This window comes from Saccopteryx leptura, chromosome 1, assembly GCF_036850995.1.
Source record: "Saccopteryx leptura isolate mSacLep1 chromosome 1, mSacLep1_pri_phased_curated, whole genome shotgun sequence".
Classification (NCBI taxonomy): Eukaryota; Metazoa; Chordata; class Mammalia; order Chiroptera; family Emballonuridae; genus Saccopteryx; species Saccopteryx leptura.
Genome location: NC_089503.1, coordinates 69,915,601 through 69,943,177, shown reverse-complemented (window position 1 = coordinate 69,943,177; position 27,577 = coordinate 69,915,601). Strand labels below are relative to the sequence as shown.

The 27,577-nt window shown below is 37.0% G+C and overlaps 1 protein-coding gene across 13 annotated transcripts in view; it reads left to right on the top strand.

The window, feature by feature from the left end:
• The window catches only part of DLG2 (discs large MAGUK scaffold protein 2), a 2,140,731-nt gene that overhangs the window by 1,307,400 nt on the left and 805,754 nt on the right, over positions 1 to 27,577 (top strand). For 2 of the 13 annotated variants that reach the window (XM_066369765.1, XM_066369754.1), the window contains exon 1: positions 11,229 to 11,701. The exons of 8 other annotated variants lie outside the window; for them this stretch is intronic. In XM_066369765.1, coding sequence (XP_066225862.1) covers positions 11,393 to 11,701 — 309 coding nt within the window. In that variant the 5' untranslated portion in view covers positions 11,229 to 11,392. Of the gene's footprint in view, positions 1 to 11,228; positions 11,702 to 27,577 lie in introns of those variants that run through there. 3 more of the 13 variants (XM_066369832.1, XM_066369792.1, XM_066369812.1) reach the window with 2 other exon arrangements.

Here is a 27,577-nt window from a genome sequence, read left to right as displayed (position 1 = left end):
AATGATGGATAGAACATCCAGACAGAAGATCAATAAGGAAACAAAGGAGCTGAACAACACTATAGATAAAAAGAACTTAACAGATACACAGCTATCCCATCCAATAGCAGCAACATATTCCTCTCAAGTGCATGTATAACATTCTATAACATTGATCACATGCTAGCACAAAACAAGTCTTTACAAACCTAAGAAGGTTGAAATTACATGAACTATACTCCAACCACAATGGAATGAAACTGAATATTAATGCAGAAGGAAAACTGGAAAATTCACAAATATTTGGAAATTAAAGAACACATTCTTGAGCCTGACCTGTGGTGGCGCAGTGGATCAAGTGTCAACCTGGAAATGCTGAGGTTGCCAGTTCGAAACCCTGGGCTTGCCTGATCAAGGCACATATGGGAGTTGATGGTTCCAGCTCCTCCCCACCTTCTCTCTCTGTCTCTCTCTCCCTCTCTGTCTCTCTCTCTCTCTTTCTCTCTCCTCTCTAAAATGAATAAATAAAATAAAAAAAAGAATACATTCTTGAATAATCAGTGGTTCAAAGTAGCAAAGCAAGTAGGAGATTCAAAAATATCTTGAAACTAATAAAACCAAAACCAAAACATACTACAACTTATGGAATGTAGCAAAAACAATAAGACAAGAAAATCTAAAATAACCACAGTTAACACCTCAAAGGACTAGAAAGAGGGAAGAGAGAGGTTTATAGAGAGAAATGCTTACATTAAAAAAAGAAAAAGAGTAAACAACCTAACTTTGTACTTTAAAGAACTAGAAAAATAAGAACAAGCTAAACCTAAAGTTAGCAGGAGGAAGGAACTAATTAGGATTGAAAGAAAAATAAATAAAATAGAGAATAAAGAACAATAGAAAAAAATCAACAAAACTAAGCTGTTTTTAAAAATATATAAAATTGACACTCCTTTAGCAACATTAATTAAAAAAGAGAAAAGTGTCAAATAAATAAAAACAGAATTGGAAGAGATGTTACAATTATTGCCACAGAAATTAAAAGGATTGGGAATACTATGAACAATTATACACCAACAAATTGAACAACTTAAAAGAAATAAACTCCTAGAAATTTACAACCTATAAAAGCTGAATTATAAAAAAAAATCTGAATAAACCTATAATTAGTAAGGAGATTGAAGCAGTCATCAAAAGCTTTCCAACCATAAAGAGCCTGAGAACAGATGGATTCACTTGTAAAATCTACCAAACATTTAAGGAAGAATTAGTGTCAATTCTCCTCAAACTCTTCAAAATATTGAAGAGGTGGGAGCACTTTCAGACTTATCTTATGAGGCCACATTACTATGATACCAATGCCAAAAAAAGATACCACAAGTAAAGAAAGCGTTAGGCCAATACCCCGATAAGTAAATGCAAAAATTCTATATAAAATACCAGCAAACTGAATTCAACAGCACATTGAAAGAATCAGACACTTTGCAAAGTACAATTTATCCCTGAGATTCAAAGATGATTCAACATAAAAAATCAACATGAATACTACGTTAGCCGAAAAGGATTAAAAAAATCACATTATCATCTGAACGGATGTGTAAAATTATTGACAAATTTTAACATTTGTTTATGTTATAAACATTCAACAAATAGGAATAGAAGGTAATTACCTCAACATAATAAAAGTTATATATGAAAAGGCCACATCTAACATCATACTCGGTGGTGAAAAACTGAAAGCTATTTCTCTAAAAACCGGAACAGGATAAGGGTGTTCATTCTCACCACTGTTGTTCAGCATTGTACTAGAAGAATTAACCAGAGCAATTAGTCGAGAAAAACAAAAGTTTTTAAAATCAGAATAAAAGAAGTAAAACTGTCTCTGTTGACAGGTCACATGGTTTTATATTTTTTAAAATACCACTAATTATTATACACATGATAGTTAGAATTAATAAACAAATTTAGCAAATTTATATGATACAAAATCAATATACAAAAATTAGTCTGTATACACTAACAATGAATTATTTGAATAGGAAATTAAGGGGAAAAACAACTCATTTAAAATAGCATCAAAAAGAAGAAAATACAGAAGGATAAACTTAACCAAAACAGTTCAAGACCTTTACATTAAAATCTACAAAACATTGATGTAAGAAACAAAAGACACAAATTAAAAAGTAAATGTTCATGATTAGTGATGTTGAGCATTTTTTCATATGCCTATTGGCCATCTGTATGTTCTCTTTGGAGAAGTGTCTATTCATTTTTTTTGCCCAGTTTTTCATTGGATTATTTATCTTCCTGGTATTGAGTTTTACAAGTTCTTTATAAATTTTGGTTATTAACACCTTATCAGATGTATTGTCGAATATGTTCTCCCATTGTGTAGTTTGTCTTTTTATTCTGTTCTTATTGTCTTTAGCTGTGCAAAAGCTTTTTAGTTTGAAATGAAAACCACAATGAGATATCACCTCACACCAGTCCGAATGGCGCTCATCAACAAAACAACAAGAGTAAGTGCTGGTGAGAATGTGAAGAAAAGGGAACCCTCCTGCACTGCTGGTGGGAATGCAGACTGGTGAAGCCATTGTGGAAAATAGTATGGAGATTCTTCAAAAAATTAAAAATCGAACTGCCTTTTGACCCAGCTATCCCACTTTTAGGAATATACCGCAAGAACACCATAGCACTGTTTCAAAAGGAGAAATTTACCCCCATGTTTATGGCAGCATTGTTTACAATAGTGGAGATCTGGAAACAGCCCAAGTGTTCATCAGTGGACGAGTGGATTAAAAAGCAGTGATACATATATACAATGGAATACTATGGGGCCATGAAAAAGAAGGAAATCTTACCTTATGCGACAACATGGATGGACATGGAGACTATTATATTAAGTGAAATAAGTCAGGCAGAAAAAGAAAAATATCATATGACCTCACTCACTTGGGGAATCCAATGAACAATGTGAACTGAGGAACAGAACTGAAACAGAGGAGGGATCAAAGGGACCAGAGGAAAAGAGAACAGAGGAAAAGGCGATGATAGGATGGGATAAAGCTGAAGGGAAGGGGGAAGGGCACTATGGGGAGAGGAGCAAGGGAGATGTTGAGGGGAATATGGGGGGAGGTGGATGCATTCGGGGCAACACTAGAATCTATGTAAACACAATAAATTAAAATCAATTTTAAAAAAAGTAAATGTTTAGCTCTGGCAGGTTGGCTCAGCTACAGAGCATTGGCCTGCCATGAGCAAGTTCCAGGTTCAATTCCCAGACAGGGCACACAGGAGAAGCGCCCATCTGCTACTCAACTCTTCTCCCTCTTCTTTCTCTCTCTCTCTTCCCCTACCACAGCAAAGGCTCCATTGGAGCAAAGTTGGCCCCAGGCGCTGAGGATGGCTCCAGGGCCTCCACCTCAGGCACTAGAATGGCTCAGATTACAGCAGAGCAATGCCTCAGATGGGCTGAATATCGCCCCCTTGTGGGCATGCCTAGTGGATACCAGTTGTATGCATGCGGGAGTCTGTCTGCCTCTGCTTCTCACTTCAGAAAAATACAAAAAAAAAAAAAAAGAAGAAGAAAAGTAAATGTTCAGCCTGACCAGGTGGTGGAGCAATGGATAAAGCTTCAGACTGGGACATGGAGGACCCAGGTTCATAAACCCTGAGGTTGTGGGCTTGACCCGGGGCTCATCCAGCTCGAGCATGGGCTCACCAGCTTGAGCATTGGGTCACTGGCTTGAGCATGGGATCATAGACATGACCCCATGGTTGCTGGCTTAAGCCCAAGGTTGCTATCTTGAGCAAGGGGTCACTTGCTCTGTTTTAGCCCCCCGGTCAAGGCACATATGAGAGAGCAATCAATGAACAACTAAGGGCTGCAACAAAGAATTGATGCTTCTCATCTTTCTTTGTTCCATCTGTCCCTATCTTTCCCTCTCTCTGACTCTCTCTCTGTCTCTGCCAAAAAAATAAAAAAATATAAATGTTCATAAATCAGAAAACAACATTGAAAAATTGTCCATACTATCCAAAGCATGCTGCAGATTCAGTGAAATCCCTGTAAATATTCTAATCACATTCTTTACAGAAATAGAAAAAGCAATCCTAAAATTAACATAAAAGACCCTAAATAAATAAAAAGCAATCTTCATAAAGAAGAAAAAAAGCTCACACCTGTTAGTATGACCACTATAGATAACAACAACTAAAAATATAGAAAATAAGTATTGGTGAGGATGTGCAGAAATCAGAACCTTTGTGCTCTGTTGGTGGGAATGTAGAATGACTCAGCTGTTCTGGAAAATTGGAGGTTCCTCAAAAAATTAAAAATCAAACTGTCATATGATCCAGCAATCCCACCTCTATTTATTTATTCAAAAGTGAAATTAGTATCTCAAAGAGATATTTGCACTCCTGTGATCATTGAAGCATTATTCACAATAACACAGAGGTAGAAAAAACATAAACATCCATTGACAGGTGAGTGGATAAAGAACATGTGGTATATACAAACAAATTTTTGTATATTAAATGCAACATTTTGATTATTAACACATATACACTTTATACTGCAAAACAATTTCAAATAAAATTTTAAGAGGTAAAGCAAAGAATTAGCACATCCAAAAGCCTGTACTTGTACACCTAACACAAAGAACAATCTTTGGCACAAAATGATTTCTATCTTACCTCTTGAAAATTCTGCTATTTCTCCATGTGTGGATACAGAAAAGGATAGGTACATTAAGAGAGAGAGAGAGAGAGAGAGAGAGAGAGAGAGAGAAAATAAAGAGAAAGAAAAAAATCCTGACTGTATAGCATTCCATCCAAACCTTGTCCATACACTTTGTAATTACAAAAAAGCAGATTCTAATGTCACAAGAGGCTTCTTTCCACATTACTTTTGCTTTCAAGTTTCTGTAACCAAGTATTGTTCCCAATATTGTGTGAATAAACGAGGAAAGAACCATATATAACAGTTCGTTGACAATAATGATGTAGATAAACCCCCTCGTTCAGGACTGCTTGCATGCAGTTGCCAGCAGTTTCATGGTATAATAAGACTCAATATGACTTCATTAAAAAATTAGCAAAGGCCCTGGCCGGTTGGCTCAGTGGTAGAGCGTCGGTCTGGCATGCGGGGGACCGGGGTTTGATTCCCGGCCAGGGCACATAGGAGAAGCGCCCATTTGCTTCTCCACCCCTCCCCCCCTCCTTCCTTTCTGTCTCTCTCTTCCCCTCCCGCAGCCAAGGCTCCATTGGAGCAAAGATGGCCCGGGCGCTGGGGATGGCTCCTTGGCCTCTGCCCCAGGCTCTAGAGTGGCTCTGGTCGTGGCAGAGCGTCGCCCCTGGTGGGCGTGCCGGGTGGATCCCGGTCGGGCACATGCAGGAGTCTGTCTGACTGTCTCTCCCCGTTTCCAGCTTCAGAAAAAAAAAAAATATTAGCAAAGATGGAATATTATTGAGCCATAGAAAGGAAAAAATCTTGTCATATGCTGCAATATGGATGAACTTTTAGGACATAATGCTAAATGAAATAAGGCAGTCACAGAAGGACGAACACTGCATGATTTTGTTTATATTGTATGAGGCATCTAAGGCAGTGAATTTGTAGAAGCAGGAAGTAGAGGGTGCTGCCAGGGCCTGGGCGGGGGGAAATGAGGAGATGCTGTTCAAAAGAAATAGAATGTTAGTAACATGTGATCAAAATATTCTAGAGATTTAGTGTACAACAACGTGTGTATGGTTAACAATACTGTACTGTAAACTAAAATTTTGATAAGAGGGTAGGTCTATATTATATACTTTTAACCATGATTTTAAAAAAAATCTAAATAAGGTACTTGTTATTAATAATAATGTTTAATTTTAAATTTTTTTAAACTTAATTAATGGGGAGGAAGAGGATGTGTCCTCTTGCCTTCCTGCTCTCTAATGTACAATTTCAGAATCTTGTGAAATCATATGCCTTTAAATTATATCACTTTAAGAAGGTGGAGACTTTGGTGGCTGGAGTTTGGGATTCTCTCTCTGCTTTCCCATGGCCTGGCTCTATATTGGGGAACCACTCCCCCTTTTGCACTATTAAGCTGTAAATGGAGAACAACTTGAGAGACCATCACAGCTGTCAGGAAGTATAGCTTTTATGAATGAGTATCTTACTAAAATAAACAAAAGCCATTTCACTTTCTTAGTATTGTAAGACCACTAGCAAATTTCTTCGAAAAGATGAGTGAATGCATATCACTTATACCACACAGCCACTCTGAATGCTTCACTTAAATGAGGACCTTAAGAGCACAATTGCTATTTTGTGTTTCAATTCAAAATGCTTATCTATTTATTTTGCATTGAGAGGTAGAACCCAGACCTGAATACCAGTTTAGGCATAACCACTGAAGGGCAACTTTATCTTTTTTCTTGCTTGATTTACTTTAATAAAAACTAAACACTTACTTTGTGCTTAGTTCAGAGATACAAAAAAAAAAAAGAGCTTCTCCCTTTCCTAATAGCATTTACTTACATTCTGTTTAAGGAGAATGGCACAAAATGAACAATCCTGTGATTCTTATTTTAAATACAATCCTCTAATTGTTGAACTAGAAAAGCACAGGTTCTGAGTGTTTAATGGGAGGATGACCTGATCTGATTTGGAAGAGGGATGGGGCTCATTGCTAGGGAATGCTTTCTTGAAAAAGGTGACATTTGAGCTGAGCTATGGAAGGCAGGGAGGACTCCAGAGTGTCTGAATAGGAGTCTTTGGGTTGGCAGTCTGGAAGGAAGGAAAGTCTGGGAGGCTCATTTTGGAACTGTGTTGAGTAGTAAGCCCACCCTTCTTGAGTGTATTGTATGTTTCCTTAGGATGGCTTTCAGGAGGTTGTATCTTGATACACTTTACAGAAGGTGAGTAGGGATGAAGCATGTGAAGGTGTGGAAAGGGGGAGGGAGCATGTGCAGTAGCCACAGGTCAAAGCCTGTGTGGTTGGAGATTGGAAGGAGCAGGGGTGAGGCACAGATGAGACTGGTAAAGGCAGCAGAGGCCAGGTCACACAGGACGTGACTAAGGATCATGACAGCCACTTTAAAGATGTGCTGTGTATGGAGATAAAGATGCTCAGAAAATGAGATTTTATTGACAGGTATTAAGCTGGTAGAACCCGATCGCATTCATATTTTATAAGAAGTCGCTCCGGCCACTGTGTGAGAAGTAATTGGAGTAAGGGTGGAGGCCAGAGACCAGTTAGGAAGCTGTTTCAGAGAATTGATGGTAGGTCGACAAGGGTGGTTGTCATGGGGGGTTGAGGGAAATAGACAACTGTGAGAGATATTTACATACACAAATACTGTGGATGTCACTGAATATGCCACGGGCATCTGGAAAGCTTCATAGAAGTGATATTAGTCTAATCTTGAAGAATGAGAACAAATTTCTTGTAGTTGTATAGTTCATTACTTAGATTCAATTGCTAAAATATGTAAATGATAAATGATTACTACCTTTTTATTAGTATTCTTTTCAGAATCTCTAAGAAATGTCACATAATTTGTTTTATTTCTCCAAAAATGTTACAGGGTTAGAATACAATAAATCTGCTGTTTCTGAAAACCATTTTAATATTTAGCCTTATATTATTTTAGATTAATCACCTCTCCTCAACACCCATCAAAATCCAAGTACATTAGTGAGAATTTGGGATATTTTCAAACTATGTTTTTACTTCCTATTAAGTTCTATGTCCAGGTTAAATCTCTATAGCAATCAGGCATCCTTTCTCACTGTTAATTCCTTCTTGCTTTGCCTGCTAAGATTTATGATTAAACTGGTATAAGTATTTTGGAAATAATTTTAGAGCCTAAATTACGTTAAATATTCTTGGTTCTCTCTTGTTTTGACAGTAAATGTGATTGGATCTGGAGATTGCCTAGGCTGAAAGTTATTAGATATAGAAAAATATTAATTTGTTAGCATTTACATCCTCTCTAGTCTTTGCAGTCACAGGAATAGACTATGTACAGTTTTCTAATCAAGATAAATGGTATCTAATACTTTATATCATTTTGTGATTATTTAACACATTACTTGTGGATGCTAAAGGGCTTCTGCTGCCCAGCCATCCTTCAGCAAGCACTACTTAGCTCCTCTTCCGTAATTAATATTTTCATTTGCTATATGCAGAGAGAGCCTGAAGGAAATTTTATCTGGAAAAGAAATATCTGCATAGTGTTTTAGTGCAGTGCAATTTATTTAGTAAGTCGTCGTTGCTCTTTAATTTTGAACAGATCAAGCCAGGATATTCATTTTAAGCCTCTGCTTAAAAACCAGCGGTTGTTCTATGGAGACAGTAACAGGTCAAAGAGAGGTCAGTAAGATATATCTCATCTAGGCCTTACCCTGTGCACCATCTGCCATGTTAAATCACAATGATAAGTGGGATGTGTACTTGTGCACCACTAATTTTGGCTGGGCCAGAATTTCATGTCCTCTCATGGTCATTACAATTGTCCAATTACAGTTGATCAAATTGAATTATTTTTAATTAGTAGATCTGTCTCAAAGTACAGTAGGTTAATTGGACATATTTATCTGTTCTGTCCTCAGACATGGAAAAACAAATGTCACATTTGAAAAGAAAAATATAAAATTGAGGGCAAAGGGGAAGATAGAAACCTGAAATTATTTTACACATATTGCAGTATATTGAAAGAATAATTTTAACATAGTCTTGTAATGAGTTTAATGGAAGTTTGCTATGGTATTTAAGATCTTTCAAGAAAAGTAGTATTAGTTATGCAACATATTTATCAATACAGAAATGACGTGCTGAGGTTATTAAAACAGGAATTCTGTTGTATTTGTATTGAGAAGAAGCAGCTCATTACTAACAACCCATTCATGACAGATTAAGGGCCCTATGAAGATTTATATTATCTAAGTAGCGCCCAGCTCAGAAATTTTTTGTCTTGCTGCAAGCTGCACACACCATTACAAAATGACAGTGGATTCACATTGACTAACTCCTGTGAAGATTAACTCTTATACTTGAGAGGTAAATTGGTGAGAGCAGGGCATGTATTCCCTGAAGATGTCAATGGGCCTTTGAATGGCAATATCTGCCTGAAAAACTAAAGAAGTATCTATGGTTAGATAAGATTGGAGAGAGCAAACTTACCACTTCTCGACATTGTCATCTGGGGGTGATGATATTGCCCTATCACATCCAGTCCTACTGTATAGCCATGCATCATGGTGACTCCAGACAAATATGAACTTCTCTAGGGCTTTCTTTGACTCAGAAGTTATTTCAGGCATTATCCATTGATTCAGCCTTAAAAAAAAAAATCAGAGAAAGAGAGAGATGATTTTCTTCCCTTTTCCACACTGAGTATCTCATGATGATCTAATTGCCTAAATTTTACTGTTTTTAAGTATTGATCTTGACTCCTTGATTTTCTTTCAGGAAGAAAGACCATTAATGCCACCATTATTTCTTCCCAATAGTTTAAATCTTCATATATATATACATACATATATTTGGGAGGAGGGGCAGAAAATTTCTCTAATACCTCAAAACTAGCACTGAATCTAATCTTAATGGAAGAGCTTATATTTCTGGGGCATTCAGAATTAAATAGTTTTTTTCAAAAAATGTTGGTCAACTTCTTCATACCTTTACTGTTTCCTTTTACTTATACATCCATCCAAAAAATGTATTTATGAGCCTGCTATTTGCTAGACAGGCAGTGCTCTAGGTGCTTGGTGGGAAAATGGTCAGTAGTAGGCCAGGGCCTGCCTTTTGAACTTATTCAGATGGGCTATGATTCTTTAGCAAAGATATTTTGGATGCCTGCTGTGCCAGACAAGGTACTAATGTCAAACTCTTGTGTAGAATTTGGAAAAAGACCCTTGTATGAAAATACACAGAATGAGAAGATCCTGCTTTTTTCATTCTGGATGTTTATATATAACAAAGATTTATCTAGCAGAACCCAGTGTTGAAGTAGAATGTATATTATAATCCTGGCCTTTGAAATAATAACCTTGTCAACATGGTCAGAAATGAGGTCAACACTCGTCCAGCCATTGGTCAGTCCAGTGAGATGGGCAGATCTAATGGTATCTGATGGTTTGTAGATAAAGTTATTATACCATGAGATTATATCCTCATCGTTTGCTGCATGGATGGTAGCTTACTTCCCAATCAAACTAAAATTATTTCCTTAAGGATATGTGATAAGGATAGATATTTATGTTACAGATTGGAAAAGTTCAAACAGAACAAAATTCTAAATGCCTTTCCCTTTACTAAAAATACTATTGATGACTTCTGCAATCATACCAAAACTATCATATCCTCTCTGGAAGGCAATTGCTTTAAATTGGATAAATTTCACTTATTTTTCAGTGAAAGAATTTGAAAATTCTGGTTTTGGAAACCAAAATACTGGATGGCAGAGTTCGATGTATCTTTCACTTTAAAATGCAGACTCTCTCTGTGGTGAATGTATTTGTTGTGGTAAAGTATTTGAAAGGAAATCCTCAGAATAATTTTGGGTAAGGAAAAACACTGTGTTAAAATAAGCCAACCCATCCATTTTGAACTTTGAAAGTTGCTTTATTGCACATGAGAAGGAATTAATAAGCTTCTATAGCATAATTTATGCTTAGATTACAATCTATAATCATGAGCTAAAATGAATTAAACTACCAAATTTTAAAGAACTTTACTATCAGGCTATAATCTCAGTGATTTTTCTAAATGAATTGAGTTTCTTTAGAATTAATATCGATGCTCTTATTTAGTTAGCTCATGATTTGGTCTGTGTTGGCAAATGTCTCTCTAGATAAGTGATTCCTGTAAATGTTGGAAATTCCTTGACAGGTTAACTTTCCCATCATTTTAAATTGCTTTTGCTGTATTTTTTCAGCCTAGATGCATTCTTTCCGGAAACAAGGGTACTGCTAGTCTGATAAGAAGCTGTCTTTCCTGAGGTCTATATTTTGTGTGGGGATCAGCCAGGAGAGGGAAAAGCCAGAATGCCAAATTGCAGAGAGTATTCTTTACTGTGGGGCTCCATCCAAAAAGGGTTTGTAACACAGTGTACAGTCTTGTAGCCCAGCTGTGTGGAGCATTGATTGCTTCTGCCTAGAGCAGGGATACTGTCAAGTTGCTCTGTGAGTTGAGTCATCTATTGACAAAGAGCTACCAGCCCGCAGATAATGCTGTGCGGAGCTGCTCTGCTGCTCCCGCTGCTCCCACGATGCACTGCTTATAGCAGCTGTCAAAGATACTGAGGGATCCACGCAAGAAACAAAAAGACTTTTACAACTGCCTGGAAGAAAGGGGTGTGAGGGAGGAGACATTCCTGTGCAGAGCTGACCAAAGGAAAGAGTAGGCATCAGTGCAGTATGAATGCATACATCACCAAGCAACACAGCTGCAGCCGGGGGTCCGATGGGATGGATGCCGGCAGGAGTGCACCCACACTGATCAGGGATGCCCCCTGTGCTTGTGGCTGGCAAAGGAGCACTCAGGGGCTCGGGTACCATTCCCAGACCATGCCCTCTTCAGGACCTGGGGGCCCAGCTTCAAACAGGACCAAGCTGGTCACCTTGTGGGACAGTATGCGGAAAAGTCCCCACAAGACGAGCACCAAGGGCAAAGCGACTTGTGGGGAGCATTGTGCCTGCCCACATGGCTGGTTCAGCCCAGCACAGGTGAGCCTTTTTCTTCTGACTTTCCCTTGCGTATTGGAAGAAACTGAGAGTGGGTTGTGTAAGTTAGGGTGGTTTGGAAACTTTGCTGGGTCCTCCTTGCTGACTGGGTATGCCTGTTTGGAAAATGATAGGCCAAGAAAACCTGTCATTTTCACAGGGTTTGTGGGATCACACCTCTTGGTGGCCTGTGGGGCTGTGCTCATTTTCTTTCAGTGACTTTTTCCCAAGTTCAACTTTTCTAGTCTTCAGATGATTTTATTATTCTGGATTATATATAGTCTTTTAGCTGCACTTTTACTTTTAATCATTGTTAACTTTTCTGTTCTGCCTAGCCTAGGGTTTTGATTGTTTGTTTGTTTGCTTGCTTGTTTTTAAAGAAGAGAAAAATAACTTTAATCAGACACTCTTCATCTTTTTAAAAATAAAATAAAATAGATTTCTTCAGTTATGGAAAGCAATAATTTGACATATAATATTCTAATTTTATTCTTATTATTCTGTATACCATTTTAGTAATACAGATGAAAATTTGTTATGCTAAATAATTTATTTTACAAAAAAGGAATAATTGGAAGCAAATTGCAAGATGATTAAACTTAGAATAAAATAATAAAAATTTTATTTATTCATAGAGAAGCAATAGCTTATTTATATTAAAAACTTTTTCTCCTAGAATGCATTTCTGAAGCAGGTATACAGATTCCCTTATTTTGGTTCCAAGCTTATTCTTGCCCCAAACTACTAGCATTTTACCAGGAATTAAATTGGTTCATTTTTTTTCCTGCTTTCATCCAGAGAGGGTAAACAACTTTCTGTGCATGTTATAAAATATAAATAAAATGCACCTGCAATCATTGTCATAAGTATAGAACAATGACTGTTCTTAAATATGCGTTGAAAAGAGAAAAGCTGTGTTTGCAGGAAAAAGTTCTTTCTTGATTTTAATATGTTTTTAGCATAATTGAAAAGTGAATATTGATCAGGAGTAAAACATTATGACTGAAGAGGTATAGAGAGAATATTCTAAATGTATTGTTAGTTTTATAAAAAGCATTTCCAAGCATACCATATGTCATAGATCTTAATAATATAGTTACATATGTCTTGCCAAATATGTGGCTTTTGTTGCATTAACATCACCCAACGTAGTATCCTCACTTAAATCCAGGCTATATGGTCAGTATAGTATTAAATTAATTCAGCTTGAAATGGAGCTTGGTATTTGGAAACTCAGTTAATTTTTAAAGTTAACATCAATCCCAATCTGAATAAACAGTCCTGACAATTTTGAAGTCTCTATATAGTCTTCAACAAACATATGTGTTTAAATGTCTTTAACCTATATCTCCATATTGATTGCCTTCTCAAGGCTCACAGAGTCAAAGCAGACAAACTCACATCTACTTTATAGTTTTGTGCAGAGTAGAAAAACTTGTTTTATTGTTACATTTTTATCTAATATGTAATAAATTATATCTAATATGTAGTAAATGATTTATGAAATAACTTTCCTAAATGATAATTTCCCAAATCCAGATTTCTAAGACTATATTGTAATAACCATTCTCTAAAAACTCCTGGTACATTTTTCATCAACCAAGGAAAACTTTTCTTTTCTTTGGTTTTTAATAAATCAGCCTCCTACTTTCCTTAAATTTATAGCTATTTAATGCTTTAAGGGATTGAAATAGAATCTCTACACTGATAATTAAAGATCCAGTGACACATGAGAAGGCAGGAAATTGGAGCAACTACCATCTTTCGTTATTCTTTTGCATAACATGTCTGTGAATTTTGTCTTTTATTCACATGTGCCTCATTGTCGGCTAGGAAGAACAGAGATCCTTCAGTCTTGGAGCTGTCATAGCATGTGTTTTAGGGTCATCAGTGTTGTGACACTCTCAGCTGATCCTTTCACTCTGTTACCATCTCAGTTCCATAAAGTTGCCAAGCTAGAATGATCAGTTTCCCTCTTCATCCTGCTCCTGTACCCTTTCAAATACATTCTGTAGAATAGTTTTAAATTTGTCTATATATACATATGTGCCTAGATATTAACATGTACATTTAAATATCTCTATGATACCTAACTGCTTGCATTGAATATATTAACATTTTTATATATATACATAAGTATGTATGTAAATATATATAGATATGTATACATGCAAATATATACACATATTAAAAATTAAGATCTATATTTTTCTTTTTTATCTAGAATATACTAGTTTATTTTAACAAAGAATATTTTAGTCTGACCTGTGGTGGCACAGTAGATAAAACGTCAACCTGGAACACTGAGGTCACTAGTTCAAAACCCTGAGCTTGCCTGGTAAAGGCACATACAGGAAGCAACTGCTGTGAGTTGATGCTTTCTGCTTTTCCCCTTCCTCTCTCTCTCTCTTTCTTCCTTTCCCTCTCCTCTCTCTAAAATTTAATTAATAAAAAAATTTACAAAGAATATTTTATTCTCTCTATGTAAAGTATATTTCCTTTACTTGAGATACTAAAAAATTCTGATATATATATACATATGTATGTATGTATGTATACATACACACGCACATGTATATATGTTGGTATTCATTTACATATGCATTTTAGACTGTATTTAATATTTGAAATATACATATATGGGTATGTACTATATGCCCACATAAACTATCACTTTAAAAACAAGAGTATATAAGTTTGTATGAATGTGTTCATTAAAATTGTGTGTTGAGAATTTTCTTATACTATTTTGACCCCTTAAATTAATTAGAGATATTGTGTGCACTATTATAAAACAAAGGGTTGAGTGCGGGCTAATGATACTAAACATTAGAATCCTTGATAAAGCAGAAAGAAGGAGAGCACATGTTTTCGAATAACCTAGGGACCCGCATGTGGTATAGAATGTGCCTGAGGGCCGTTAAGCATCTGGGAGCTGGGATCCTGCCCTCTGAGATACTTGCCGTATTAACGTGGAAATCAGCAATGTGATTTCCGGCTGCTATAACAGAAACCATGGTAATGACTTGAGTTCCTCCCAAGGCTCTTTGCCAACTCCTGCTATTTGGGGTGCTGTGTACTAACAGGACTCTGTCATTATGTTGTTCCTCAGCAGGACTAAGAACAGCTTCTGTCCCTTCTCAAATCAGTTTTCATTCCATTTGGATCTGTAGAATTAATATAACCATAATAATAGGTAAGAAAATGGAAAATTATAGAGTCCAGAATTGAGTTCTAGAATGCACATCTAGGATAATAATGTTGGCCTTGGGAAAAAATGCCCATCATTGCACATGTGGCATTTCACCTCAGTGCGGACTGATCTGGGAGGCAGCATGGAACAATGACTTGGATAATAGAGATCTATGCATTTGTTCTTCATTCATTCTTTAATTTATTCATTCTTTATTTATTCAAATACCATTCTGAGTGCCCACTATGTGCTGCTCTGTCAGGCCCTATGGGTATAATAGGAAATAAAGTAGATACCATCCTACCATAGTAGAGCTTATGGCCTTAGTGATATATAATACTTAGCAAATATATTATTATATACACAGAATTATATTATTATAAATCACAATTTGGAAGTGCCACAAATTCCATAGTAAACATATATTAACACACGGAAGAATCACAGAGAAGTGAGAGAGCAAGATATTTTTTTTGCTTGTTTTGTTTTTGTTTGTTTGTTTTAAGATATCACATCTTTTTAGGGCTGGGCTTTCTGCTTTGTAAAATGAGGACAAAATTAGTACCTAACTCATACAACTGTGGTGAGAAATGATTAACATAATACATATGAAGCACTTAGTACAGTGCTCACATATAGTACAGTCTCAATAAATGTTTGTGGAATGAATGAATAATAAGTTCCCGAAAATGTTGACTATTAGTAAGCTATTTCTTAATTTATTATAATTGATTTTCTGGGAAGAGAAGAGAGGTGAGTCTGAAGACTTCTTAGAGGTAGTAATTCTTGGACTGAATTGAACTGAATCTTGAAAAACTTTGTATCAAGTGGACAAAGGGAAATATATTTTTGTGATAAAAATAATAAAACAGACATATGTAACACCCTGGTGCCAGTGTAGAACTGCTCTTGTTTTTGTGTGCCCATGGAGAGATGAGAGGGGATTGGTCAGTGAGGGCCTGGAGTGCCTTGATGGGAGAGGTGAGAGGGGATTGGTCAGTGAGGACCTGGCGGGCCTTGATGGGAGAGGTGAGAGGGGATTGGTCAGGGAGGGCCTGGAGTGCCTTGATGGGAGATGGGAGTGGTGAGGGGATTGGTCAGGGAGGACCTGGAGTGCCTTGATGGGAGAGGTGAGAGGGGATTGGTCAGGGAGGGCCTGGCGGGCCTTGATGGGAGAGGTGAGAGGGGATTGGTTAGGGAGTGCCTGGAGTGCCTTGATGGGAGAGGTGAGAGGGGATTGGTCAGGGGGGACCTGGCGGGCCTTGATGGGAGAGGTGAGAGGGGATTGGTCAGGGAGGGCCTGGAGTGCCTTGATGGGAGATGGGAGAGGTGAGGGGATTGGTCAGGAAGGACCTGGAGTGCCTTGATGGGAGAGGTGAGAGGGGATTGGTCAGGGAGGGCCTGGCGGGCCTTGATGGGAGAGGTGAGAGGGGATTGGTTAGGGAGTGCCTGGAGTGCCTTGATGGGAGAGGTGAGAGGGGATTGGTCAGGGAGGACCTGGAGTGCCTTGATGGGAGAGGTGAGAGGGGATTGGTCAGGGAGGGCCTGGAGTGCCTTGATGGGAGAGGTGAGAGGGGATTGGTCAGGGAGGGCCTGGCGGGCCTTGATGGGAGAGGTGAGAGGGGATTGGTCAGGGAGGGCCTGGAGTGCCTTGGTGGGAGAGGTGAGAGGGGATTGGTCAGGGAGGGCCTGGCGGGCCTTGATGGGAGAGGTGAGAGGGGATTGGTCAGGGAGGGCCTGGCGGGCCTTGATGGGAGAGGTGAGAGGGGATTGGTCAGGGAGGGCCTGGCGGGCCTTGATGGGAGAGGTGAGAGGGGATTGGTCAGGGAGGGCCTGGCGGGCCTTGATGGGAGAGGTGAGAGGGGATTGGTCAGGGAGGGCCTGGAGTGCCTTGGTGGGAGAGGTGAGAGGGGATTGGTCAGGGAGGGCCTGGCGGGCCTTGATGGGAGAGGTGAGAGGGGATTGGTCAGGGAGGACCTGGAGTGCCTTGATGGGAGAGGTGAGAGGGGATTGGTCAGGGAGGGCCTGGCGGGCCTTGATGGGAGAAGTGAGAGGGGATTGGTCAGGGAGGGCCTGGAGTGCCTTGATGGGAGAGGTGAGAGGGGATTGGTCAGGGAGGGCCTGGCGGGCCTTGATGGGAGAGGTGAGAGGGGATTGGTCAGGGAGGGCCTAACGGGCCTTGATGGGAGAGGTGAGAGGGGATTGGTCAGGTTTGGCAGGCCTTGATGAGGACTCCATTAAGTCAACAGCAAGGAGTGTCCACAGTTAGGCTTCCAGCATTCTGGTTTTCCCTACATGAACCTCCTTATCTCTGCCAATACTAATATTCTCTCTATCAACTGACACCCATTAGTTAATGGGGAACACTTTGAAAGGGATGTATGCCTTTGAGGTAGATAATCCTAAATTTGAACTTGCCAGCTCTGTGTGATCTCACCTGTTTAACCTCTTTACGACTCATTGTGGCCCCTGTAAACCTTTGGCTGATACAAATCATACTGTAGGAAAATATAACAAAAACTGAATATACCTAAAGAGTCCACCATATTACTTAGAACACAGAATTTTTTCAGTTAAATACAAAAGGCATTTATGGTTATGAATAATAGCCAAATTATGGTTTTTAAACCTGAAAACCTTATTTATAAAATTAATTATTGTTATTGGGATCTTTTATTAGAACTTCTAGCTTGTCCACTGAGTTTTCTGATGTCTTACTTATGATGATGAAGGTTAGGCTAGGCACCTGTCCAGAAACATTTGGCAGAGAAGCACATGAAGATGGGATGACATTTTGTCCTTCAGGGTTCTCAGAGGTTTACAACAGTGCACACTAAAAATAAATAAATGAGAAAATAAATAATGTAAGATAGAATTGTATCGATGAAGTAGCATTCCCATAAACTTGTATCCAGGGGTAGGTGCTGTTAGATTTTCACAGTAATATTATGCTAAAACAATTGCATTTGAAGTATTTAGCCAAAATCTGTAAATCTCCCCTAATAGTACCTTTGAAGCTCCTCCAGAAACAGCAGTTTGCAGCAACTTGCATACAGAAGATTTTTTAATCCAAGAAGTAGGGCTGCCCTCAGGCTCAGCCTATGCCCAACCAGAAAGATCTGAAAGCCACTCTGTGGCTGCTTCTACCAATTCCTTCTATAAGGAGAATCCCCTTACCAAGAAAAAAATAATAAGATTTTAGTCTCTGGAAAGCAGCAGTTGCCCCCAGGCAAGGGAAATGAAAAAGAATAGAGGTGGTACAGAAAAAAAATTAAAGCATTCCTTGGGCAGGACTGAGGCCACTTGGTCAACACTGCTGGCACTCGCACCTTGGGATGCAACATCAGCAGAGCATTCTTTCCTGGGCAGGACGTGAAGAAATAAAATGCAGATGGTGGGAAAGAAAGAGCGGAGATGACAATATTTATTGAACACTCAGAGTAGCCACAATGTATGAAGCACTGTGGGAGACTTTACATCAGTCAGTTTTTTTTAATTCATCCAACAACACTAAAAGAATGATATTATCATCCCCATTTTACAGATGTGGAAACTGAGGTTAAGTGTAACTTGCTCATGATGGCACGTCTTGAAAAGGGCAGGACTAGTTCCAAATGTAAGTCTAGCTGACCTCCTTAAGCTTTCTACCATATCTTACAGCAAGACCTGTAATGTACTCCAGAAGGCAGAATATCTCCAGAGATGTCTTTAATTCTCTAATTTAACAGAAAAATTTCATAAGGGGCTTTGAGTGTTTTACATGGCTGGAAAGACTGGCACCCCAGCCAGATCCTAGATTTCTCCATTCTACTTCATTTTCTGGTCTCAGGAACCCTGAGTTGGTTGGAACCCTAAAGACCCATCTCCTCTCTGGTCACGTTAACCCTTTGGGTAGTACGAATGTCCATGTGCATCCTCATGCCTCCTGACCATGCAAGAGTACAATCGATTTATTTTAAAAAATATGTAAGGTAACATTAAAAAAGGCAAATGTGTGTTCTTCTTGTTTCCATAAATTGGTTATCATACAAACATGATTTTAAGTTAATAAAACTGGAACTGGAACTAATTTCATTAAAAAAACAAAACTCACTCCTGGGGGGTCAGCAAGCATGAAAAAAACTTACCACTCAAAGGGTTAACAACTGTGCTGCTGGTCTGAACCAGTTGGAGTTGATACCACAGTACTGACACCAGAATAAGATACTTGTTTCTAGAAAGACATCATAATTTATGGTTACTTGAAAACTGGATACAATCTTGCACATTTAAAAAATGTTAAATTCATCGAGATAATGTTGATTAATAAAATGATGTAGGTTTTAAGTGTACATTATATAATACATCTGTATAATGCATTGTGTGTTTACCACCCAAAATCAAATCTCCTTCCATTTTTTGCAAAATTTATGGTGAGGAATTAGGAACCATGTACTGTAAACTCAATTTAAATACAAAATAAAAGTGCATGTAGACACTTCTTTTAAGTCAAAGAGCATCATCCCACATTACTGAACATTTGAGAATCACATATGCATAATCTACCTACCTGGATATCATGACAAGAATCAAATATCTCTTTTTAATATCACCATCTCCATGGTATGACCTCTTCCTTTTTCTGATAGTTTCATCCTTTTATGAATGTAGGCTCATCTGATTTTATTCTTTTCTATTCTCAACTCTGTTCCATTCTTTTAATTTCCCAAGGGGATATAATGTTTTATAATTATGTCAGAGCTGTATAGGAATTTAGAGGTCATCTAGGCTATTTTCCAAAGTTGAACTTAAGCCTAGAAAAGTCAAGATTTGCTCAAGGTCATTTAGCTTGTGAAAGAACTGATCAGTGTCTTGGAACTCAGAATTGAATTCTCTGTTTACTGTCTCGAGCTGCACTCATTTCCTTAGCCCTATGTGCTCATCTTCATGAAGTGTAATATTGACAGAAAATTATTAAGCATGCAATTTGTTGATAATGCAGTATTGGGCATTATACAAAAAGTTACATAAACCTAATTACTACTATCTCATAATTCAGACCAACAGTCCGCAAGGAGATAAGTAGAGAGAAGAGCCACTAAATGTTATTTTAGAAATGCATGGACGTATTTATGTGTGCATAATTATTTGGAGGCTATACTGACATTTAGGAGAAGGGGACAGGGATGCTTAATACACTATAATGTGCAGAGCAGTCCTGCACAATGAAGAACTGTCCCACACACTGCACAATTGTTACCATTCCACTGGATATTCATGAAGATGTGTTTAAGTTTATGATTTTCTAAGCCTTAAAAATCAAATTCAGTTTTACAAACAAATATGAATTATTTTCTGAAAGGATTTAATAAGTTACTTAGAATGTAACTTCTGTGTAAATCAAAGAATCATTGTACTTCGTTCTGCTAGGAATTTTATCAGGAGTTGATTCCCATTGGGAAAATTCCATCCTTTTAGCAATGCTACTGCCCTTGGTATTTGTGTCACTGATATACCTCTCCTGTATCAGTCTACATCTGTATATGTTATGTGCAAATGATTAATTTAAGAGACATGAGGATACCTTTACTAGACCTAGACCCAAAGATTTTAAATCAATAGAAACATGTGAAATACAAAGATCTCACTATTATTTCATTAAGATTGTTTTAGAAGTAATTCATTTGCTTGCCATGTCATACATTAATTTAAAAAATATTTTATCGCACAATAAGAAATCTATTTTGTGAAAAATTATCTGAAATAATTTCTTTTTAGGGTTTTCTAATGTTTTCAATATTACTGTGTTATTGTCCCAAAGGTCGTCTATCCTCGATTTCTCTATATTACCTTAAGTTGCTAAGAATTTTGTTCATTTATTTATGTCCATTCCCCCCTCTATTTTTATTGTCAAAGGATAAATTTCAAGGTGTTTTGAAGTACAGCTGTACTGGAAATTCAAAGTATACTTTTACATGAGGAGGAATTCCAAACAAGGGTAAAGATATAAAGGCCTAGGGATAGAGATAAAATATAGATAAATAGGTAGATAGATAGTAGATAAATAAACTTTTTCACCAGACTGCCTTATATAAAATGGAATTATTTTTATGTTATATTTATAAATAAAGGGCAATTTGTGAAAATATGACATTTTTATATTCTCTGTTTACTTTTTTCCTTTATTGGCAATATTGTTAGATTATCTATATTTCAACTAAAGTTATTTCCTTTGAACTCTTATCAGTTATAAATGATCTTTTATTACTTTAGCACCAGTTTTTAATCTAGAATCCATCATATGTCTTCTCTTTCACTTTTCTTCTGCTTCTTGTAAGAAATGGTATGTGGGCCATGGCCAGTTGTTCAGTGGGTTATAGCATCATCCTGAACTACGAAGGTTTCAGGTTTGATACAGGGCCAGGGCACCTATGGGAAGCTGCCAGCGAGTGCACAATGAACTGGAAGAACAAAGGAATGCTTCCCTCTCTCTCTCTTCCTCTCTCTGTCTTTCTAAAATTGAGCAATTAAAAAAAAATTATTTGTGGTTTCTTTATGCCATTTAAATCTAAATTTATTCATTATAAGTATATGTAAACATCTGACTACTTCATTACATTGTTTTGTATGGTTGGGCTCACAGCTTACCATATTGAAAACATTTTTTTTTTTTTTTTGGTATTTTTCTGAAGCTGAAAACGGGGAGAGACAGTCAGACAGACTCCCGCATGCGCCCGACCGGGATCCACCCGGCACGCCCACCAGGGGTGACGATCTGCCCACCAGGGGGTGATACTCTGCCCCTCCGGGGCGTCGCTCTGTTGCGACCAGAGCCACTCTAGCGCCTGGGGCAGAGGCCAAGGAGCCATCCCCAGTGCCCGGGCCATCTTTGCTCCAATGGAGCCTCGCTGCGGGAGGGGAAGAGAGACAGAGAGGAAGGAGAGGGGGAAGGGTGGAGAAGCAGATGGGCGCTTCTCCTGTGTGCCCTGGCCGGGAATCGAACCTAGGACTTCTGCACGCCAGGCCTACGCTCTACCACTGAGCCAACCCGCCAGGGCCTTGAAAACATTTTAATATAATTTCTTTGTATTTCTTTTTACTTCAGTTAGGGCATTATATTAAAATTGCCTGACCTGTGGTGGTGCAGTGAATAAAGCCTTGACCTGGAATGCTGAGGTTGCCAGTTTGAAACTCCAGGTTTGCCTGGTCAAGGCACATACAGGAAGCAATTACTACAATTTGATGTTTCCTGTTTCTTTCTCTTTTCTCTCTCTCTCCTCTCTCTAAAATCAATAAATGAAAATAATTATGTATAGGCAGGTATATTATCTATGAATTTCATTTTGAGTGGAGAAAGAAGGTATTACAAAACATTTATTATAAAATGGAAAGATTAGGTCTGCTGGAATTAAGAACTACTGCTTTAGATATTTGCTATTTTTTATGTGTGTGTGTGTTTAGCTTGCTTTCTAACTAGACCAGGAGTCAGAAAATATAGCCTACAGGTCAAATCCAACCCAAGACCAGTTTTTCTATAGTCCATGAGCTAAGACTGTTTTAAATATATAATATTTTTAACAGTTGAAGTAAATACTACTTTATGATACTTGAAAATTATGGAAATTTCAATTATATTATCAATAAAGTTTTATTAGAACACAGCCCACTTATTTGTTTACATATTGTCTGTGGCTATTTTCATGTTGCAAAGGCCAGGTGGAGTAGTTACCATAGTGTAGGGCCAGATAGCCCTAAAATATTTACTGTCTGGTTCTTTATTCAAAAAGTTTGCAGCCTCTGCACTAGATTATCAGCTTTCCATTGCCTTCTCATGGAATGTCCCATTCTGCCTAACAAATCTTATCTCTTTTTTAATTACCTGGTTCAAGCATACCCTCCTCTTTAATCCTTTCCAGTCCATTTTAGGTTACAAACTTCTCCTTAACATGGGGTCTTGCCCAAGGAGCATATAACTTTCTCTGGTTAGTTGTTTCCTTCTCAGTCTCCTGCTTAGAGAGAGATTCCTCTTATGCCCATCACAGATCTCAACTCATGGTAGCCATCTATGCAATCACCTCCCCGTGACAAGCCTTGTAGTAGTAATATTATTAAGCTATATATGTGGACCCAGACTTGTCAGCTGCACATGTGGCTCTGAAGTGGAAAGACTGTCCACTTTATCTTTATGTTTATCTCTTTCTTTAAGCTAAACTTCATTAGAGAACAACCTGTTTATTTAAACTATTTCACCAGGACCCAGCATGTAGTAATAGGTCAATATGTTGTTCTTGATTTCAGATTGAATATTAGCACAGGGCCTTGTATATAAAGGTACTTAATCACTTTTGGGTTTGATCTATAATGATTATTATTACTATGTGAGTGCCTTAAGATCAAGAGGGATATTTTTTATCCTTACAGTAGCTTGACTTAATAACAGATTATAACAAAAAGTTAACATAGATTAACCATTTCATTTACTTGTTTTGTTTTTAGTTTTACTCAAATGCTGATTCCATTCTATGAGGCTGTTAAAATATTGGAATCACTCTTCATAAATTGGTTCTACATTCAAATGTGTCATGATGTTCAATGATGAAAGAAAGGTACAGTTCTGCACTTTGAGAAGATAATCAAAAAATAATCTGATTCTACACTTTCTTTGTCTAATTTAGGAGTCATTTATTCTCTGGAAGGTTGAAATATCATAAAATATTATTTTATAATTAGTTTCTGTGCAACCTATTGTAGACTGGATAATCTTTTCTCTCCATCATTTTTGTTATTAAAGATAAATGCTCAGGTACAGTAGCTGGCACCACCACATTAAAAGTCCATAACTGAGTACATCTACACTTTATTCTGAAAGGCTGTGTCATTTAGTTAGTGTTCAACATTGTTATTATTTTTCAGTAAGTAATTTTGTCTTTAATAATGAACTAAATTTAAAGCTATATAAATAAATCCTAGATTTATATTACTTTTTAAAATAATTAACAAATATATCTGCTCTGACAGATTGGGAAGATAATCTTACAAAATATTTTTTGATTCTGTTTGTACACTGGTCATTCATGTCTCTGATATATTTTATTTGTACTCTATCACATATATTATTGCTCTTAATTGCAATGTTTTAGTTTTTTTACTGTATTTTTTAGAGCAGTTTTAGGTTTACAACAAAATTAAGTGGAAGATATTTACAATATTTTTTAATTCTATGTCTTTAACTTTAATATTTTTAATAAAAATAAACACTAAATAGTTAATCATAAATTCTCTTAATTTAAAGGTGAGCATTTATATTATTTAAAAATAATTTTGTTTTTTGTTTTGGTATAGAAATAATGCTAGTTTATGGTAAAAATATGGTAAGCTAATGATATGTTTGAGAAATTCAAAATAGCTAAATTCCATCTAGAGCTAACAAGTTAATAATTTGATAGCTTTTTAGTTTTTTTAATAGTCTCTGCAATCTTTAAAAATCCACATATAATATATATTTTGTAGTGATGCATGTTCATAGATGTACCTAAATATATTGTTTATATATGTCTTGTTAGTGAGAACTTAAGAATGTAAAACTATACTGGTTTTTTAAATTAGCATCATATTGTGAACATTTTCCTAAATTAGTAAAATATTTTTCTAATTGACAGAACTTTTAATGACTGCCAAATATTCCTATTTCTACCAAAACTCACATTGTTGGACAGTTAGTTTATCCTATTTTATTGTTGTTAATATAAACAACACTGCAGCAAACATTGGTATACATGAACTTTGGACTTCTGGATTGAGTCAAGGGCATAATTTTTTTAAGTCTTACAATATTTATCTAGTCATTCAGTTAGTTTTCATTCAACAATTAGTTTTTGAACAGTTTCCACATGCCATAATACTGTGTTAAATCAATGGGGATATAATGGAAAACAAAAGAGATTGATTCCTGCCCTGTGGAGCTTAGAGTTCATCTCCAAATTGCTTCTAAGATGACTTTACAAATTTATAGTTCTCCCATTCCAGGAATGTATGAACATATCTCTTCTCCTTCACTCATGGTGGTTTTATTTTGTAAAAATAATTCATAAATCTGGTAAGCTAAGAATTGCATGCTGTTGCTATTTTAATTTATCTTTATTTGTTATTGAGGATGAGCACTTTTCATGTGATTGTAACCAATGTTGACACTATTGTGTCATCTTCTATCATACCTAGAACAATAATAATACCCATCTGGCAATTTAATATATGCTTAGTTTGTTGACTGGATAATAGTAGGCAGGAAGGAAGAAAGGAAAGAAAAGATATACAAGTAGGTGATTAGTTCCTATTTAAAAGTCCTGGTGAAAGAAATTTTCACCTATCCTATTTAGCAGGGTACATCTTTGTAAGTACATCTATGCACATGTTTCTCCTGTCACTGTAATTCCTTGTATTAGTTCTCTAGAAAAAAAAGAGTTGAATGCTTTTCTTTTTACACTGACATAGGTGAGGAAGATTAAATTGAGAGATTAAAAGGTAATTAGCACAAAAGACAGAAGTAGACAGGCCATCTGACTGTGTCGATAGAGAGTTTGCTGAGGAGCGCAATATGAGCATTAAATTGACAGTGAGGGAGCTTAAAGGGGAAAGGTGATCTAACTGATCAGATGGGGAAAGAAAATATTCTGGAAATCTCCTGCCTGTTGTGTATATGTTTATATATAGATAAGAATTTTATGAACTTTGTATATAGACATGTACAAAGAATGTCTTCGGTTCCGCATGTCTTAAAATACAGGCAGTCTATCTTTAAAAATCAAAACCATAATATCTTAAAGGGATTGTATGAAATTTTATCCCTTAAAAACATGCTATTATTACAGTGCTGATGCCAGTATTTAGAATTAAACATATTCATGCAACAACTCTATGGATTTCTTTTATGAAAATTGAACACCCTCTGGCTGTTCTAAAAAAAAAATCAAACAAACAAAAAAAAAATCTGAAGCCAATTTGTCAGCAGTATGTGGTGTGTTTTTTTTTTAATATAGGAGAAAACATGATTTTCAGAGGAATGAATGGAAGGGTGACAGATTTGGAATTATAAGTATATACATTTGAGGTCAGAAACTCTTTGAATTTATGAAAAAGTTGAGCATAATTGGAAATTTCTTGTGGGCTTATAATTATTATTTTTCTAATAACTGAGTAAAAAACAGCTGAGTAGCAATTGACATTCTTATCCCCAGTCCTTTCTGTGTAGTTTACTCAGAGCCTTCAGCCTACTGTGCGTCCCCCTTCCTCTTCCCTGCTCTGCACTGCTCCCGATGCTGTTTTATAATCCACTCACTGGGTTTTCCTGCCAGAAAAGCAGGAAGTCATCGTCAGCTCCATCACTTTTCCTCTCCCAAAGCCCTCACTAATTAAATAATGACTAGTTGATACAGAATTATATCTCAGAGTGTCTCAAATGTTTTCCCTTTTCACATTTCCACTTTCAGAGCTTGAATATAGATGTTCTCATTCACATAAACTATTTGCAATAGCAAGTAACCTCCCAAATGCCTTCTATACAATCTTTGGTTTTTCTTGCCAAATTTCTCCTAATACTCAGTTCTGTTTGTACCACTCTCTGATATAAATAAATTAACAACTCAAAATCACTTAAGTAGTGCTTCATTTTCAGTGTAATGTGACGTCTGTAAAAGACAAGTACGTCTGGAAATGTTAATGGCTGGTCTATGTTGGATTACATGTGCTAAGCAGTTATGTATTTTTTATTATAAAAATTTTCAGAACACTTGGTGTTTTATACCTCCCAAAGGCAGGTAAACTATGTGGAACATTTCTTAAATGTGTGTGGTGATGAAATCACTTTTTCATCGGTACGTATATACCAGTATCTCATGAAACTCATTTTGCCAAACACTAGTTTACAAAGTAAAACTTGATTCTGTAGCAGAATATTCAACATGGTCTTAAATTTGGCCCCAACCTGCATTTTCAACCCCATCTCCAGCCACTTCTACTGTGTTCTAGTTAACCCAACCACTCACTATTCCCCTGATTTCTTGAAGCCACCAGGCAGCCTCCTGTCAAATCTTTTTTTAATGCCTGCCTCTCTCTGTAATGATGCAACCTGTCCCTATGCTTGTTAAAATCTTATTTATCATTCAAGGGTCATCTTTGAATATTATCTTTGTTAAGCCTTTCTTTCTCTGTTTTGTCACACAATGTTGTACCGATTTCTGCTTTTCATCTAATATTATGATGGCTGACAGGTCTGTTTCTTCCGCCATGTTAGAACATTTGAGAGTACACAAACCATGCCCTCTGTATTTCTGTATCTTTAGTGCTGGGATAGGGCCTGGCATATTTTATGAATGAAGGAACGGTATCTTAAAAAATTGGGAGGGAGGGCATAGTTTTGTGTTAGGCAAGGCATACTGAAGAAGTACTTTTTTTTGCTGATACTGTGATTAGGTCTCTGGATTTCACATTTTGACTCTTTGAAATCCCAGATAACCCTTCTGATAAGTAGCCAGAGGGAACTGAGACCAAAAAACTGACTCAGACTGGATAAAATCTACATGACACCAAATTATATAAAAATTATTTATTTTAGTGAAAAATTGTCAAATGAATTGAAACGCCCATGTTCATAAAATTTATCTGTTTATTCAGTCATAAGGATTTATTGATCATCTACTATATGCCAAACC